The 17,213-nt window shown below is 42.3% G+C and overlaps 1 protein-coding gene across 15 annotated transcripts in view; it reads left to right on the top strand.

Moving 5' to 3' along the window:
• The window catches only part of ulk4 (unc-51 like kinase 4), a 712,463-nt gene that overhangs the window by 115,614 nt on the left and 579,636 nt on the right, over window positions 1-17,213 (top strand). For all 15 annotated transcript variants that reach the window (XM_059945716.1, XM_059945717.1, XM_059945718.1 and 12 more), the window contains one exon: window positions 2,821-3,002. In XM_059945716.1, the coding sequence (XP_059801699.1) occupies window positions 2,821-3,002 (182 nt within the window). The remainder of the gene's footprint in view (window positions 1-2,820; window positions 3,003-17,213) is intronic.

Raw genomic sequence — 17,213 nt, 5'->3', positions numbered from 1 at the left:
ACTTTGCCCCAGTGTCAAGCTTAAATGTCACATTCCTCCTGTTCATTATCTGATCTCGAGTCCAATCATCTTCATCCTCCATCTCAGCATTGTCAATATTCTTGATATATACCTCCTGTTCCCCTTCAATTGTTCCAATGAACATGTCACTGTTGCACTCACTCTATTCCACAGCATGCATTTTCCTTGCTTGCTCCTGCGATTTGCACATCTTTGCAAAGTGATTTTTCTTTCTGCATAACTTGCATGTCTTTCCAAAGGCTGGACATTTTCTGTATCCTTGTTTATAACCACATCTGTCGCAGTTAACTTTCTTTTGATTATCCTGTGGAGCTGGCTTTGTCCTACTCTTGTCAGTTTTGCACAGTTCTTATTTTGTGCACTTCAAACTCTTCATGAAGCACTTTAACCGGACTTGATGTGATCTCGCTGGCACGGCAAACATCAATTGCCTTTTCTAATGTAAGCTCCGCCTCTCCCAACAGCCTGCCTCTCACTTGATCATCTCGTATGCCGCATACAATCCTGTCGCGTATTAAAGAATCATGCAATTGTCTGAACTCAGTTTTTTGCCTTGTTCTTCAAATCTGTTACATAGGCGTCTATGGTCTCTGTCGGTCCTTGAGCCCTTGTGAAAAACGTGTCGAATGTACGGTAGGTTTTTTCTCGGTTCGCAGTAATTTTGAAACGTTTTCTTCAACACTTCAATTTGATCTCGCTCACCCTCTTGGAAGACAAACGTGTTGCAAACCTTTATTGCCTCTGCTCCAGCCACATGCAGAAACGTAGCACATTGCACTTTCTTCGTCTTGTCATCTATGCCAGTAGCGGTGCAAAACAGCTCAAATTGCTGGAGCCATATCTTCCAATTCTCAACACGTAGATTACCACGTAGGCTTAAACTTGATGGTGGCTGTAACAGTGACATCTTTTACTCCTTTTTTTCCTTCTCACAATTACTTCTGACACCATGTAATATGGATGTGACTCGGACACTGCAGTATATTGAACAACCACGTTTATTCAACAGACTTCCATTTTTCCTAACCCCCGTCCTGACGTCATACACACTCTGACCTACGAGTACAGTACATTACACAAAGGAGGTTCGTGAACATGATTCCAGGAATGAAAGGTTTGATCAAAAGAATGGAATGAGTACCAGCCCAGAGTCATTAAAAACTCAGCGTTTAATGGCTCTGAGCCTGTACTCACTGGAATTTAGAAGAATGGTGGGGATAGGGACCTCATTAAAATCTATTGAATGCTGAAAGGCCTATATAAAGTGAATGCGGAGAAGGTGTTTCCTATGGTGGGGGGTCTTACCTTTGGGCACAACCTAAGAAAAGAGGATTGTCCATTTAGAATGGAGAAGAAGAGGAGTTCCTACAGCCAATTCATTGCCACAGGTAGCTATGGAGGCCAGGTCATTGGGTGTATTTAAGACGGAGATTGATAGATTCTTGATGGGTCAGGGTGTGAAAGATTCCGGGGAGAGGCATAAGCATGGAGTTGAGAGGGAAATGACCCAGCCATAATCAAATGGCAGAGCAGACTCAATGGGCCAAATGGCCTAATTCTGCTCCCATGTCCAATGTGTTTTGGTCATACAGAATATGGATGTGCGGGGCCCTGAGTGCTATGGTCTGGTGCAGGTCGATGGGATTAGGCAAGTTACTTGTTCAGCATGGACTAGATGGGCCGAGGGCCGTGTTTCTATGCTGTAGTGTTTTATGACTATACTGAGAATATGACTTACAAAGAGTCCTTGGAAATGAGCCGGTAGTTCATCGAATCAATTCAGAGTTGTAGTGATTGAAGTTATCCATTCCAATTCAGGGGCCTGATGATTGTAGGGTAATATCTGTTCCTGAACTTGGTGACGTGGAACCTAAGGCTTCTGTACTGCTTACCTGATGGTTGTAGCGAGAAGAGAACATGGTTTGGGTGGTGAGGGTCCTTGTTGATGGACGCTGCTTTCTTAAGGCAGTGCAGCATGTAAATGTATTCAATGGTGGAGAGTGTTTTTCCTGTGTTAGACTGGGCTGTTTCCACCACATTCTGTATTCCTGATTATTGGTGTTTTCTTACTAGGTCTTGAGGTAACCAGTTAGGATAGTCTCCACTGTTAAGTCTGTAGGAGTTTGTCAGACTTTTGGTGATATGTGGAATCTACGTAGACATCTAAGAAAGCAGATGTGCTGTCATGCCTTCTTTGTGATGACACATGTACTGGTGCTAGGGCTGATTATCTGATGTATTAATACTAAGGAATTTAAAGTTGCTGACCCTTCCCATCTCCATTCCTCTAATGAGGACTGGCTCATGAAGCTCCAACATCTTCCTCTTGTAATGAATAATCAGCTCTTTGGTTTTGCTGATGTGGATTGAGAGGTTCTTGTTGTGACTCCAATAAACCAGATTTTCATATTCCCTCCTATGCCAATTTGTCACCACTTTGATTCAGCCAATATCAGTGGTGTCATCAGCAAACTTAAATATGGCGTAGGAGCTGCACTTAGTGACACAATCACAAGTATAAAGTGGGGTTAAGCACACAGCCCTGGAATGTGCTTGAGGAAGTGTTGCCAGAATGTACTAAATGGAAATATGCTATAGACCATTGAGGAAATTTCACTTGCATATATTGTGGATGTTAATATTGTCCCCTTGTATCTGTATATATTGTGCATATTCATTGCGTATCTGTATATTCATTGACGGCAGAGTTCAAGTTGAAGAACGCATGACGCCTGCTTTTGATGTCCGCTGCATCATAAGGATGGAAGTAAAATTAACTTGAGACTTCTTAACTTGCAGCTGAGAAACTTGTGTCCCTAAAGGGACAGGACTGGAACCTTTTCATGCAGCAATTGTGCTCGCTGACAGCTGTTGGGGAGAAGGCTGCAGGGGCACCAAGAGGCAAGTTGAACCTAATGTGTTATCTCTGCATGGTCGCTAGCCACAGGGAAGTGGCTACAAGAATGATGGACTCACAGTTGGTAAGTGTTGTCTTTTTCAACAGTCTCCACGTATTTAATTTTTGCAGACGTATTGTAACATTGCATCAGAATTCATTACTGTGCAGGTACTTGAAAACAGAAGACTTGTTTTTCCAGTTATCGGTCAAATTGGAATGTTTCTATTTATTTACTTTGCTCATTGAAGCAACAATGAAAGTGCTGCTGAAGAATAAAGACAACTAATTATAGCCTGCTGTGAAGCTGCATGTATTAGCAACATACAGAAATGAAGGACAGATCAACTATACTTTTCTAAATGGTCAGATCACACATAGCAATCCATAACATCACAAGACATATTTCAAATTCAATTATCATTCAACCTGGGTTTGCAGGGAGATAGGAACCAGAGTGCCAGAATAGATAGTGGAGAGCTCGTGGAGGCAAATCTCGTTAAGAGCTCAGACAAAGTCAGGAATCAAAAGTTTGAGCATGGTGGAACTAATCACCTGAGCTGTGTATATTTCAATGCCAGAAGTATCATAGGTAAGGCAGGTGAGCTCAGTACATGGATCAACACATCGAATTATGATGTTGTCGCCATTAGTGAGACTTGGTTGCAGCAGGGTCAGGACTGGCAGTTCAGTATTCAGTTTTTGACAGGTTGGAGTGGGAGGGATTAAAGGAGGAGAGGTGGTGTTACTAGTCAGGGGAAATATCATGGCAGTGTTCAGTCAGGACAGACTGGAGAACTTTTCCAGTGAGGTGTTACAGGTGGAACTGAGTAATATGAAAGGTATCACAAACTGCAGATGCTGGAAATCCAAGCAACAGGCACAAAATGCTGGAGGAACTCAGCAGGCCAGGCAGCATCTGTGGAAAAGAGTAAAGTCAATGTTTTGTACCGAGATCCTTCATCAGGACTGGAAAGAAAGAGGCGATCAGAGCAAAAAGGTGGCGGGGAGAGGGGGAAGGGGAGGAAGAAGTACAGACAGACATACTTTATTGATCCCGAGGGAAATTGGGTTTCATTGCAGTCGCACCAAGAATAGTGTAGAAATATAGCAATATAAAACCGTAAATAATAATGTTAATTATGCCAAGTGGAAATAAGTCCAGGACCAGCCTATTGGTTCGGGGTGTCTGACACTCCGAGGGAGGAGTTGTAAAGTTTGATGGCCACAGGTAGGAATGACTTCCGATGATGCTCGGTGTTGTATCTCTGTGGAATGAGTCTCTGGCTGAATGTACTCCTGTGCCTGACCAGTACATTATTATGTGGATGGGAGACATTGTCCAAGATGGCATGCAACTTGGACAGCATCCTCTTTTCAGACACCACCGTCAGAGAGTCCAGTTCTGCCCCCACAATATCACTGGCCTTACGAATGAGTTTGTTGGTTCTGTTGGTGTCTGCTACCCTCAGCCTGCTGCCCCAGCACACAACAGCAAACATGATAGCACTGGCCACCACAGACTCATAGAACATCCTCAGCATCGTCCGGCAGATGTTAAAGCACCTCAGTCTCCTCAGGAAGTAGAGGCGGCTCTGACCCTTCTTGTAGACAGCCTCAGTGTTCTTTGACCAGTCCAGTTTATTGTCCATTCATATCCCCAGGTATTTGTAATCCTCCACCATGTCCACACTGACCCCTTGGATGGAAACAAGGGTCATCGGTGCCTTCGCCCTCCTCAGGTCCACCACCAGCTCCTTAGTCTTTTTCACATTAAGCTGCAGATGATTCTGCTCGCACCATGTGACAAAGTTTCCCACTGTAGCCCTGTACTCAGCCTCATCTCCCCTGCTGATGCATCCAACTATGACAGAGTCATCAGAAAACTTCTGAAGATGGCAAGACTCTGTGTTGTAGTTGAAGTCCGAGGTGTAGATGGTGAAGAGAAAGGGAGACAGGACAGTCCCCTGTGGAGCCCCAGTACTGCTGACCACTCTGTCTGACACACGGTGTTGCAAGCGCACGTACTGTGGTCTGCCAGTCAGGTAATCAATAATCCATGACACCAGGGAAGCATCCACCTGCATCACTGTCAGCTTCTCACCCAGCAGAGCAGGGCGGATGGTGTTGAACGCACTGGAGAAGTCAAAAAACATGACCCTCACAGTGCTCGCCGGCTTGTCCAGGTGGGCATAGACACGGTTCAGTAGGTAGACGATGGCATTCTCAACCCCTAGTTGGGGCTGGTAGGTGAACTGGAGGGGATATAAGTGTGGCCTAACCATAGGCTGGAGCTGTTCTAGAACAAGTCTCTCCAAGGTCTTCATGATGTAGGAGGTCAATGCCACTGGTCTGTAGTCATTGGAGCCACTGGGGCGCGGCATCTTCGGTACAGGAATGAGGCAGGACGTCTTCCACAGCACAGGAACCCTCTGGAGACTCAGGCTCAGGTTGAAGACGTGGTGAAATACTGGGGCACCCTGGGGCTGACACCATCCGGACCTGCAGCCTTGCTTGGGTGGAGACGTTTCAGCTGTCTTTTCACCTGTTCAGCTGTGAAGCCCACCGTGGTGGTTTCAGGTGTGGGAGGGGTGTAGTCATGAGAGCAGGGTGGAGGGTTGTGAGGAGGGGTAGGAGGGGAGAGTGGAGTATGTGTTGGTTGGGGGCTGACAACAGATGAATCGTGTGGGGGATCGGCAGGGGCCACAGTGTCAAATCTGTTGAAGAACAGGTTAATAGGTGAAACTGGGAGGGGGAAGGGGGTGAAGTAATGAGCTACAAAGTTTTTTGGTGAAAGAGATAAAAGGCTGGAGAAGGGAGAAGATGGAAAGGAAGGAGGAGGAGCACCAGAGGGAGGTGATGGGGAGTTAAGATAGGGTGAGAGAGGGTAACAGGAATGGGGATTGGCAAAGGAGAAGTGAGAGACTCTGAATTTGAGAAATCAATGTTTGGGAAGCTATACTTCTGCCCTCATCCCATCCTCCTGCTGCCACACCAGGGATAGGGTTTCTCTACCACCCTATGAGTCTCCACGCCCAGCACATAATTCTCTAACTTCCGCCATCTTGAACAGGATCCCACCACCAAACACATCTTTCCTTCCTCCCATCCCCACTTCTTGTTTTCTACAGGGATCGCTTCCTACTTGACTCAGTTGTCAACTCCTCCCTTCCCACAGATTTCCCTCCTGGTGCTAATCAATGCAAGTGGACCAAGTGCCACATTGGCCCTTACACTTTCTCCTTCACCACAATTCAGAGCCCCAAACCAGGTGGGGCAACACTTCACCTGTCAGTCTGTTGGTATCATCTACCCTATCTGGTGCTCCTATATATTGGTGAGGTCCGTCATAGAGTGGGAAACCACTTCACCGAGTACCTCCGTCTGCCAAAAGAGCAGGATCCCCAGTGGCCACTGATCCCTTTTCCCATTTTGACATGTCAGTACATGGTCTCCTGTCCTGTCCTGCTGCAATGAGGCCACACTCAGGTTGGTGGAGCAACACCTTACATTCTGTCTGGGTAGTCTCCAACCTGATGGTATGAACATCGACTTCTCAAGCTTCTGGTAATTCCCCTCTTCCCCACTGCCCCTTCTTCAATCTTTATTTCTGTTTCCCTCTTTCACCTGCTGAAAAATAGCAAATGGAATTTAATCCAGGCAAATGAGGCTTTATAAGGCACTGGTGAGGCCTCAACTTGAATACAGGTAGTCCCCAAGTTACGAACATCCGACTTACGGACAACTCGTACTGACGGACCGAGGAAGGAGAACGCTGTCCGCCATTTTAAGTCAGATTGCGACACCGTCCTCCATTTTAAGTCGGATTGTGATGCAGTCCGCCATTTTAAGTTGTTGCCGTTGACACTGTGTTGAGTGTTTAACTTTGTATTTGGCTTAAATTTTTCTTAGTAAGATTCACTCTGACCCTGCCCCCCTTCTCCCCTCGTTCCGGTCGGCTGATGGTGCAGTGAGATCAGCGCCTGGCTCAAGAATGGAGGTTTCCGAGTTTGATCCAGTGACTCCCGTACCATCCGTGCCGGGTTGATGTCGAGCTCGCAACTCGACCTCGTTAAAACAAAAACACTGCCACATCCAGTTTAAGTTCCCACGCGGAATAATGTGGGTGATCGAATACCCAAACTCAGCACAGCCCCCAATTGTTCCATTTAACCGGTCTCAATGCGGTGGTTCTTAGGACCCAGCGGACCTCGGGAGCTGGCGCGGCTCAGGACCCGCCACCCGCAGTGTTTCTGTTTCATTGACAGGAAGCGATCGCGATTGAAAATAAAGTGGAAATAATAAAATGTTTGGAAAAAAGTGAAACGCCATTGGTAATTGGAACAGCGCTAGGCTACAGTCGGTCAACGATCGGAACAATTTTAAAGGATAAAGTGAGAATAATGGAGCATGTGAAAGGCCCTGCCCCAATGAAAGCTACAATTATTACTAAGCAACGCAGTGGTTTAATTATTGGAATACATACATTTCTTAAGTGTTTTATATGCATAGAAAGGTAAAATATGTACTATATACTAAGACAAATGTTTGACTAACTGACGCTAAATAATACCAGATGTACTTGTTCTGACTTACGTACAAATCCGATTTAAAGATGGACTCATGAATGGAACTCGTACGTAACCCGGGGACTACCTGTACGGAGAAAATTTACAAGGATATTGCCAGGACTGAAAGACCAGAGTTATAAGGAGAGATTGAATAGGTTAGGACTTTATTTCTTGGACCGTAGAAGACTGAGGGAAGATTTGTTATAGGCATACACAATTATGAGTGAAATAGATAGGGTAAATGCAGGAGTCTTTTTCCACTGAGGTTGGGTGGGACTACAAGTTGAGATCATAGATTAAAAATGAAAAGTGAAAAGTTTAAGTGGAATGTAACGGGAAACTTCTTCACTCAGAAGGTCATGAGAGTGGGAGAAATTTTAACATTTCACAGAAGTTTTGATAGATACCTGGATGGTAGCACTATGGAGGGCTATGGTCCCCGTGCAGGTTGATGGGATTAGGCAGTTTAAATAGTTTGGCACTGGTTATTTGGGCTATTTCTGTGCTATATTTTTCTATGACTATGACTCATACATAATACCCAGTAATACAGCCCAATGAAAGAGTGAACTTCGCAGGCAAGGTGTAAAACACAGCACAAGGCCCATATAGCACATATAAGACAGCAGTAAAATACAATCACACAAAGAAAAAATATAGTCTCCAAGTTCCTGAGACAATGAATGTTGTAGCAGTATACAGTCAAGCACAATACATCTTGTCTCTAGCTGAGCGAACTCGGGAGGGCATGGACGTTGCGTCACACTACTTTGAGTGGAGCGCACCTGGTTCCAATGTCTCTCTAGTGGGTGGCTGCAAATAAACAACACTGCACTTTCAGGCCTAGTACTCACTACAACCGAAGTCATGCAACTCCCCTGCCGTTCACCAGTAAACCAGTGCACTAGACTTGCAGCATTCTACATTAATGTCCAAGAAGGTAATTGGTTTCAGCAATTAAGTTACAGAGAAAGGTTGAACAAGTTAGGTCTCTATTCATTGGAGCGTAGAAGGTTGAGGGGGGATTTGATCGAGGTATTTAAAATTTTGAGAGGGATAGATAGAGTTGACGTGAACAGGCTGTTTCCATTGAGAGTAGGGGAGTTTCAAACTAGAGGACATGATTTGAGAGTTAGGGGGCAGAAGTTTAAGGGAAACACGAGGGGGTATTTCTTTACTCAAAGAGTGATAGCTGTGTGGAATGAGCTTCCTGTAGAAGTAGTAGAGGCCAGTTCAGTTGTGTCATTTAAGGTAAAATTGGATAGGTATATGGACAGGAAAGGAGTGGAGGGTTATGGGCTGAGTGCGGGTAGGTGGGACTAGGTGAGATTAAGGGTTCGGCACGGACTAGGAGGGCCAAGATGGCCTGTTTCCGTGCTGTGATTGTTATATGGTTATATGGTTAAGGTCTTACGATCAGAAGAAAAGCGACTAAAGCAAACACTCACTGTTAGACTGCCTCTCTAATACAGGCAGCATCACAAAGCTCAGCTCCTTCAATTTCTCCACCAATGAGGAACTTGCTTATAGGACAGACCTGCAGAATTTTAACCTGTGGAGACTTGTGATTGAACAAATATGTTTAAAAAGATAACACCTTTTGTTGGCCCCTGAGAAACTTCTGTGTCTGAGTGTGCCACCATCTTACCGGCAGTAGGAGCAGAATTAGGCCACTCAGTCGTTCATGTCTTCTCCACCATTCCATCATGATTCATTTATTATCCTGTGAACCCACCTTATTATTCTCCCACCTTCGCTCCATAACCTTCGATGCCTTAACTAATCAACAACCTATCAACCTCTGCTTTAAATATACTCAATGACTGGGTCTCCACAGATTTACCACCCTCTGACCAAAGAAATTCTTCTTCAACTGTGTTCTAAATGGGCATCCCTCTGTTCTGAAGCTTTGTCCCCTGATCCTAGACTACTCCAATATAGAAAAAATAGTCTCCACATCTACTCCCAGGCCTTTCAACATTCAATAGGTTTCAATGAGATTGCCCCTCATTCTTCCATACTCCAGTGAGTACAGGTCCAGAGCCGTCAAATATTCCTCATACATCAACCCTTTCATTCCCAACCTTATTTTTTTGGTTCTACTCTGGACCCACTCCAACGCTAGCACATATTTTCCAAGATAATGGGTGCAAAACTACTCACAATATTCTTCAGTGCAGTGTGACCAGCTTGCCTAAAAAACACACACAAAATGCTGGTGGAACACAGCAGGCCAGGCAGCATCTATGGGAAGAAGTACAGTCAACGTTTCAAGCCAAGATCCTTCGTCAGGACACTTCTTTGACCAAGTCCTGACGAAGGGTCTTGGCCTGAAATGTTGACATTTTGTTTGTGTTACTTGAATTAACAGCATCTGCAGATTTTCTTGCGTTTTAGCTTGCCTAAAATTTTCTTTTTTGTCTCCCTCCTTTTTTGGATTGTCACTTGCAATAATCTAGTCTTCTGTAACCATTCCAGAATCTAGTGATTCTTGAAAGATCAATACTAACTCCTCCACAAACTCTTCTGCTACCTCGTTCAGAATCCTGGGATGTAGTTAATTTGGTCCAGGTGACTCATCTACCTTCAGTCCTTACAGTTTCCCAAGCACTTTCTGCTTAGTGAGAGTAACTACACTCATTTCTGCCCCATAGCAGTCTTGAATTCCTGGCATACTGCTGGTGTCTTCCACAGTGAAGACTCATGCAAGATACTAAAAGATTTTCCGCCATTTCTTTGTCCCCTATTACTTTCTCTACTGTCATTTTCCAGTGGTCCAATATCCACACTCGCATCTCTTTTACTCTTTATATACTGGAAAAAAAATTTGATATCCTCTTTTAAATTATTAGCTAACTTTTCTCATGTTTTTTTGTTGCCTTCTGTTGGCTTTTAAAAGCTTCCCAATCTACTGGGTTCCCACTAATATTCTTTCTGTTATATGCCCCCTTTTTTGCTTTTATGCTGTCTTTGACTTTGCTTGTCATCTTCTTATAGAATGTTTCTTCATCTTTGGGCCTTCTCTATCTTGTATCTTTTGATTTGCTCCCAGCAATTCTAGGCATTGTCTCATTCTCCCTTTGGAATACTTTTTTGTCTTTGGAATGTATCTATCCTTCTAAATTGCCCTTAGAAACTCCAGCCATTGCTGTTCTGCTGTCATCCCTACTAGTATCTCCTTCCAATCAACTTTGGTCAGCTCTGGCCACATGCCTCTGTAATCCTCTTTACTCCGCTCTAATACTGATACTTCTGACTTTATCTACTCTCTGTCAAGGTGCAAGGTGAATTCTATCTTATTATAGTCATTGCCTCCAAGACCTTAAGGTCCCTAATCAAATCTGGTTCATTACATAACACCTAATCCAAAATTGCCTTTCTCCTGGTGGGCTTAACTACAAGCTGCTCTAAAAAAAATCTCAAAGGCATTTTGCAAATTCCCTCTCTTGGGATCCAGCACCAAAGTGATTTATCTGCAAATTGAAATCTCTGATGACTATCGTAACATTGCCCTTATTACATACCTTTTTTCTATTTCCCATTGAAATTTATATCCCACTATCTGTCTTCTATTCAGTAGCCCATAAATAACTCCCATCAGGGTCTTTTTACCCTTGAAATTTCTTAACTCTAATCATAGGGATTCTATATCTTCAGATCCTATGTCATCTCTTTATTATGATTTGATCATTGTTATTAACCAACATTTTTATCCATCAGTTGGCTTCAAAATTTTTATAATTAGAAAGCAACAAAGAAAGGTAGAGAAGATAAGTAGAAAAAAAGGAGTTGACCAAGATTCCAGCCTTTGCATCCCTTTTCTTTTTCATCTTGCTACAACAATCACCCCTTGTAATAATGATCAGGGAGGCACAGAGACAATATAATTACCGATAAGTACCTTTATTGTCTCAATGGAAGAACACCTGATCTCACACAACAAAATAGCTATGTGTACATCTACTAAGTTTTCCCTGACCTTCCATGATCAGTCAAAGAATAGAAAATATAATACCAGTTAAAAATGAGTTTTCTGCTGTTGGCCATACGTTCCTCGTCATCCCATTTCAAATCTCCACGTGTCCATGGGGTTCTCCTCATCTGTGACTGTTGTTCTCCAGTTGCTGAAGAGTCATCACTACAGCACACTTGAAGCTTCTGCTTTTATATTCATTATTTACCAATTCAATTATTGCATTCCAGCATCATTGGGTGTGGGTCATGTGCTTGACCTTTAACCCTTTTTATTGGGCTCTGCTGCAGACCAGCATGGATTTATTGCTCTCTTCCCAGCAAGTGACAATCGGTAATTTATGGCTGTTTGTCCTTAATCAACAACCAGCTTGAATCATGCAGGGCAAATACAGACCCCAACAGTCACAAACCTGAATGTTATATCCAGCCAAATAAAATCTCACAAATAATTCTTATTTGGGAATGATCCCTAGGTCGACATTTGAAACATCATCATGCCTACTTTAAGCCAAGTGACTTTATTTCACAACATGGAGAACAGAGCCTCCAACTCCTCCCTTACGGAAAGAACAAAGACAATCGGTTTGTCTGCTTCTGCTGTCCTTGATTCATTTGAATTCACCGATCTGTAAACTGCAGTTCCTCCTGGCCCACATCTCCTCCTTGATCCAAAGACATTTATTTCAGGATCACTATTCTCCTCTGTTCAATTGACTAATAGGATGTCTGTGAATCCCAGTAGTTGTGACACTTATACAAAGATGAAGGTACCATTTACTTACTAAATTCATTAACTCTGTATACAGGCAATCGCCTTCTCTGTATTAGAAAACTATCATCCTCTTTGCTCAACTCAACCTTTACACATTAAAAAATTCGTATTTCAGCAGTATACAATGCTATCCTCACCCATGGATATATTTGAGCATTTGATCCCCCACTGCAAAACTTATTCCAAGAGTCTGAGTCATGTAATAGGTCATTTGTTCTATCAGCATGTCTTAATAACTTTTGTATGTTTAGTCCATTGATGGATTATCTCCTTTGCCTCCTCCACAACTCGTGTCCAGTCTTCAGTCAAATAAAGAATCAGTGGCAACTCGGTAACATAGTCCCAGAAATATTGATCTGATCAGTTCATTGGATTGAAAGGTTTTCCTTTGTTTCTGCATTTATTGCTGGCTGAGACAAAGTTCGTCCTTTAACAGTCAAATCTAAAGTCATGTTCCTAAAGACATTATGACTTTCCAAAAGACACTCTTTCCATCCCTTGGTATCACTCGTTGTTGCTATATGTCTGTCCCACCAATGACTATTGCAAAAAACTCATAATTTACAGGCAGAATATACAAAAAGCAATTCTTGTAAATACTGAAACCACAATTGAGAGTGCTTCTGTCTTGTCATCTCTTTTGGATAAGCCTGGTGGTTTTCCCCTTTGAAGACATCTTGAAAAGTCTATCCCTGTCCCAGTACAATAACAGGTGTTGGTGGGTTGCCTAAGAATATCCAAATCTCCTCAGAAGATTTGCCCACTCTATTCAATGAGTAGATTAAATTATTTCCATGTTGGGGTATATAAAATACTACACCGTCATATAACCTTCCTTTACCGTCATCACATGATTCCAGAACTCTGTTGGTTAGGGTAAGACTTGTAATATGACACAAGGGTACTTCTCCCCAACCCCTCGTTTTAGTTGCTCATCTAATACCCAATTAGGTACTTGATGGGATGGTAATTTTCTCCAGTAATATCCTGTATTTTCTACTGAAAGGACTTGTATCTGGTTTCCTAATTCTACTGTATCTAATGTATTGACCATTGCAGACCTTGATGCATAACATGCTTTTACTAATTCCAATAGTCCTCTCTTTTTCTATTTTTGACTGACTTAAACTCACTTCTACTTAGCTGGCTGCCAAGAAAATGAGTGAATAACTGTCTTATTGTAGACCATTCAGGCACCATTAATTCAGTTAAATTAAAAACTATCTGCACTTGCTGGTGCTCTGATACCAAAGTAGCAAATTCCCCTGCATCTCCTAACACTAATCCTACCTTTTTATTTTATGCTGGGTCTCACTACATTTAGACTGGTATAGTTCCAGCTACTTGAGGTTGTGGGGTAGTCAATTTTACATTATTTTCATCATGTCAAATTAAACCTGTAACACAAGTGTAATTTCTGTTCTTATTTCTAGTTTAAAGTTTCAATTGTAAATAATTTTAAGTCCATATTTTCTATCTGTTTTCTAGCCCTTTCAATCCAGGCTCCCAATTGTCTTTGGATTCAAGTCATCAATCTTCATTTTTCTTTTCCTCACCAAATTTCAGTTCAGGATAGGGTAGGCAGTAACCAACATGTTTATTTTTCTTTTCTTTATTTTTTTGACAAAACTCCCTTGATTCTTAGACTGAGAGAATGGAAAAGTCCTCAGTCAAATCTGTCGCCATCTACTTGGAACAGCTGTTTCAACCTCAGATTTTACAATTTAAGATTACCATGTACATCGATTGTCAAGTCTCCAAAATTGGGACCATCATGTACAAACCCCATTTCCAGAAAAGCTGGGATATTTTCCAAAATGCAATAAAAACAAAAATCTGTGATATTTTAATTCACATGAACCTTTATTTAACTGACAAAAGTACAAAGAAAAGATTTTCAATAGTTTTACTGACCAACTTAATTGTATTTTGTAAATATACACAAATTTAGAATTTGATGGCTGCAACACACTCAACAAAAGTTGGGACAAAGGCATGTTTACTATTGTGTTACATCACCTTTCCTTTTAATAACACTTTTTAATCGTTTTGGAACTGAGGATACTAATTGTAGTAGATTTGCAATTGGAAATTTTGTCCATTCTTGCTTGATATAAGACTTCAGCTGCTCAACAGTCTGTGGTCTCCGTTGTCTGATTCTCCTCTTCATGATGCGCCATACATTTTCAATAGGAGATAGATCTGGGCTGGCAGCAGGCCAGTCAAGCACACGCACTCTGTGTCTACAAGGCCACGCTGTTGTCGCCCGTGCAGACTGTGGTCTGGCATTGTCCTGCTGAAATAAGCATGGACGTCCCGGGAAGAGACGTCGCCTTGATGGCAACATATGTCTCTCTAAAATCCTAATATATGCCTCAGAGTCAATTGTACCTTCACATACATGTAACTCACCCATGCTGTGGGCACTGATGCACCCCCATACCATCACAGATGCTGGCTTTTCACCTTTCACTGATAACAATCAGAATTTTCGTTTTCATCTTTGGCACGGAGAACTTGATGCCCGTTTTTTCTGAAAACTAGCTGAAATGCAGACTCATCTGACCACAGCACACGGTTCCACAGTCTTTCGGTCCATCTCAGCGTGTCTGCATAGAGTTGATGTATGGCTTCCTCTTTGCGTAATACAGTTTCAAGTTGCATTTCTGGATGCAGCGACGGACTGTGTTAAGTGACAATGGTTTTCCGAAGTACTCCCGAGCCCAGGTGGCTGTAATTGTCACAGTTGCATGACAGTTTCTTAGGCAGTGCCGCCTGAGGGCTCGAAGATCACGCGCATTCAACAGTGGCTTCCAACCTTGCCCTTTACGCACTGAGGTGTCTCTGAATTCTCTGAATCTTTTCACAATATTATGTACTGTAGATGTTGAAAGACCTAATTTCTCTGCAATCTTGTGTTGGGAAATGTTCCTTTTGAACTGAAATTATCTCACGAATTTTGGCACAAAGGGGTGAGCCACGACCCATCCTTGCTTGCAAAGATGGACGCTTCTTTTATACCCAGTCATGATATCTCACCTGCTACCAATTAGCCTGCTTAATGTGGAGTCTTCTGAACCGGTGTTACTTGAATATTCTGTGCACTTTTCAATCTTATTTTAACTCTGTCCCAACTTTTGTTGAGTGTGTTGCAGCCATCAAATTTTAAATTTGTGTATATTTACAATATACAATTAAATTGGTCAGTAAAACTATTGAAAATCTTTTCTTTGTACTTTTGTCAGTTAAATAAAGGTTCACGTGAATTAACATATCACAGATTTTTGTTTTTATTGCATTTTGGAAAATATCTCAACTTTTCTGGAAATGTACATCAGTTATTAAGTGTGAAGGTTGATAACGTTCCTGGTTTCTCCCCCAGTACTTTCAGCTGGGTGATCTGGTACCGCCTACTTTTATCTGGGGAAATCAGCACCCTGGACTTGCTCTGTCTATAATCTCATTGAGCCCTGCAAACCTTGAACTTAAAAATGAGGTGGGTTAGTGTATTCTAATAATCACTTTCTCTTGGACTTAATTCTATGAGACTGACTTTTGAGTTAAAGTAGGCTTTACTCTGTTGCCTTTTCTTTCCTAGTTGATGAGTTGCCACATAATTGACCACTTTCACTATCTGTACCAATATTTGTATGCCCTTTTCTGTCACAATCCCATCTATTTTGGGTTCTGACAAGTCTAATCTTAACAACTCCTCCAACCCTCTCATGTCTTTTCCAGACATGAGTTTATAGTGGGTGTAACCTGTTGATGATGCCACTGTATTCCTTCTTATCATCAGTAAATAAGGCAACACTACCTGCCCTGTTGTTCCATGTTGTTGTACAATTCTGGCCATCATATTTTTTAATGTTCAGTTCATCCTTTCCACAATTCCACTAGTCTGGGCCCTATAGGGTATATGAAGTCCTAAAAGTGCCATGACATCTTGCACTATCTGGGCTGTAAAATGTGTGCCTTTATCTAATTCTATACCCTGGGGTAATCCCCAGGGAGTAAAAATCCTTTCCAGTAAGATATTTGCAGTGGCCTTGACAGTGTTTGTCTTAATAGAGAAAGCTTCCATCCACTTGGTGAAAGTATCTACCATGACAAGAATATACTTGAACCCTTCTGGAAAAGGTCCAACGTAATATATCCAGAAATTAGTCCCATGCCCTTTCACTGTCTGGCATGTCAGAGGGTTCCTTTTTTATATTTCTATCAGGATTATATTGTACAGAAATCAATCAATTCTTGACATAGGTCGCCACATCGTCCTTCAACCTATGCCACGACCACACCTCCTTAATCTTTTCCATGGTGTTTTTGGCTTCCTGGTGCCCCCATTGATCATGGTACCAATTAATCATCTGATTTCTTCCTCCCAATGGGACCACAAATAAATTCCTTTATCTTTCTTCTGCTTCTTGGTTAAATCCTTAACCTTGTTGTTCCTAATGCCTTCCCATCTCCCCAGTCTGCAGCTGCCATTCCTGCCCATTTAAAGCACTTTGCTTTGCAAACTCATCAACCACCTTGTTATGACTCATCACTCTTTCTTCTTTGCTTCTTCAGATGTACACTACAACAGAGCAGCTGGTGGGTAGGACTTTGAAACAAACCCTCCTGCATCCGACAGAGGCAAATGTTCTGTAAGGCTATTATAAACACATATACTATCAGAGTGTTTGACTGATCTGGGCAGAAAACATTCTGAGTGGCTAACCACATATGCCACGGCTGTCAATTCCACTGCCTGTGTACTCATGGTGTCAAGTTAATTTAAGGCTATACTATACCTTTCCTGGCCATCTTCATTCTCTTTTTAAATACTGCACCCAGTTCTCCCACTCATCTGTACTGATGAGGAGCCATCTACAAACATATTAAAATAGGCTTTTACTTTTGTTAGTAAAAGCAACTTTTAGGATTTCTTCCCAAATGTTAAATTCGAATTCCAAATTTAACTGTCTTTTAA

Source organism: Hypanus sabinus, chromosome 20 (assembly GCF_030144855.1).
Source record: "Hypanus sabinus isolate sHypSab1 chromosome 20, sHypSab1.hap1, whole genome shotgun sequence".
NCBI classification, from domain to species: Eukaryota; Metazoa; Chordata; class Chondrichthyes; order Myliobatiformes; family Dasyatidae; genus Hypanus; species Hypanus sabinus.
Note: the sequence above shows the minus strand (reverse complement) of the source record. Positions and strands in the feature narration are given on the sequence as shown.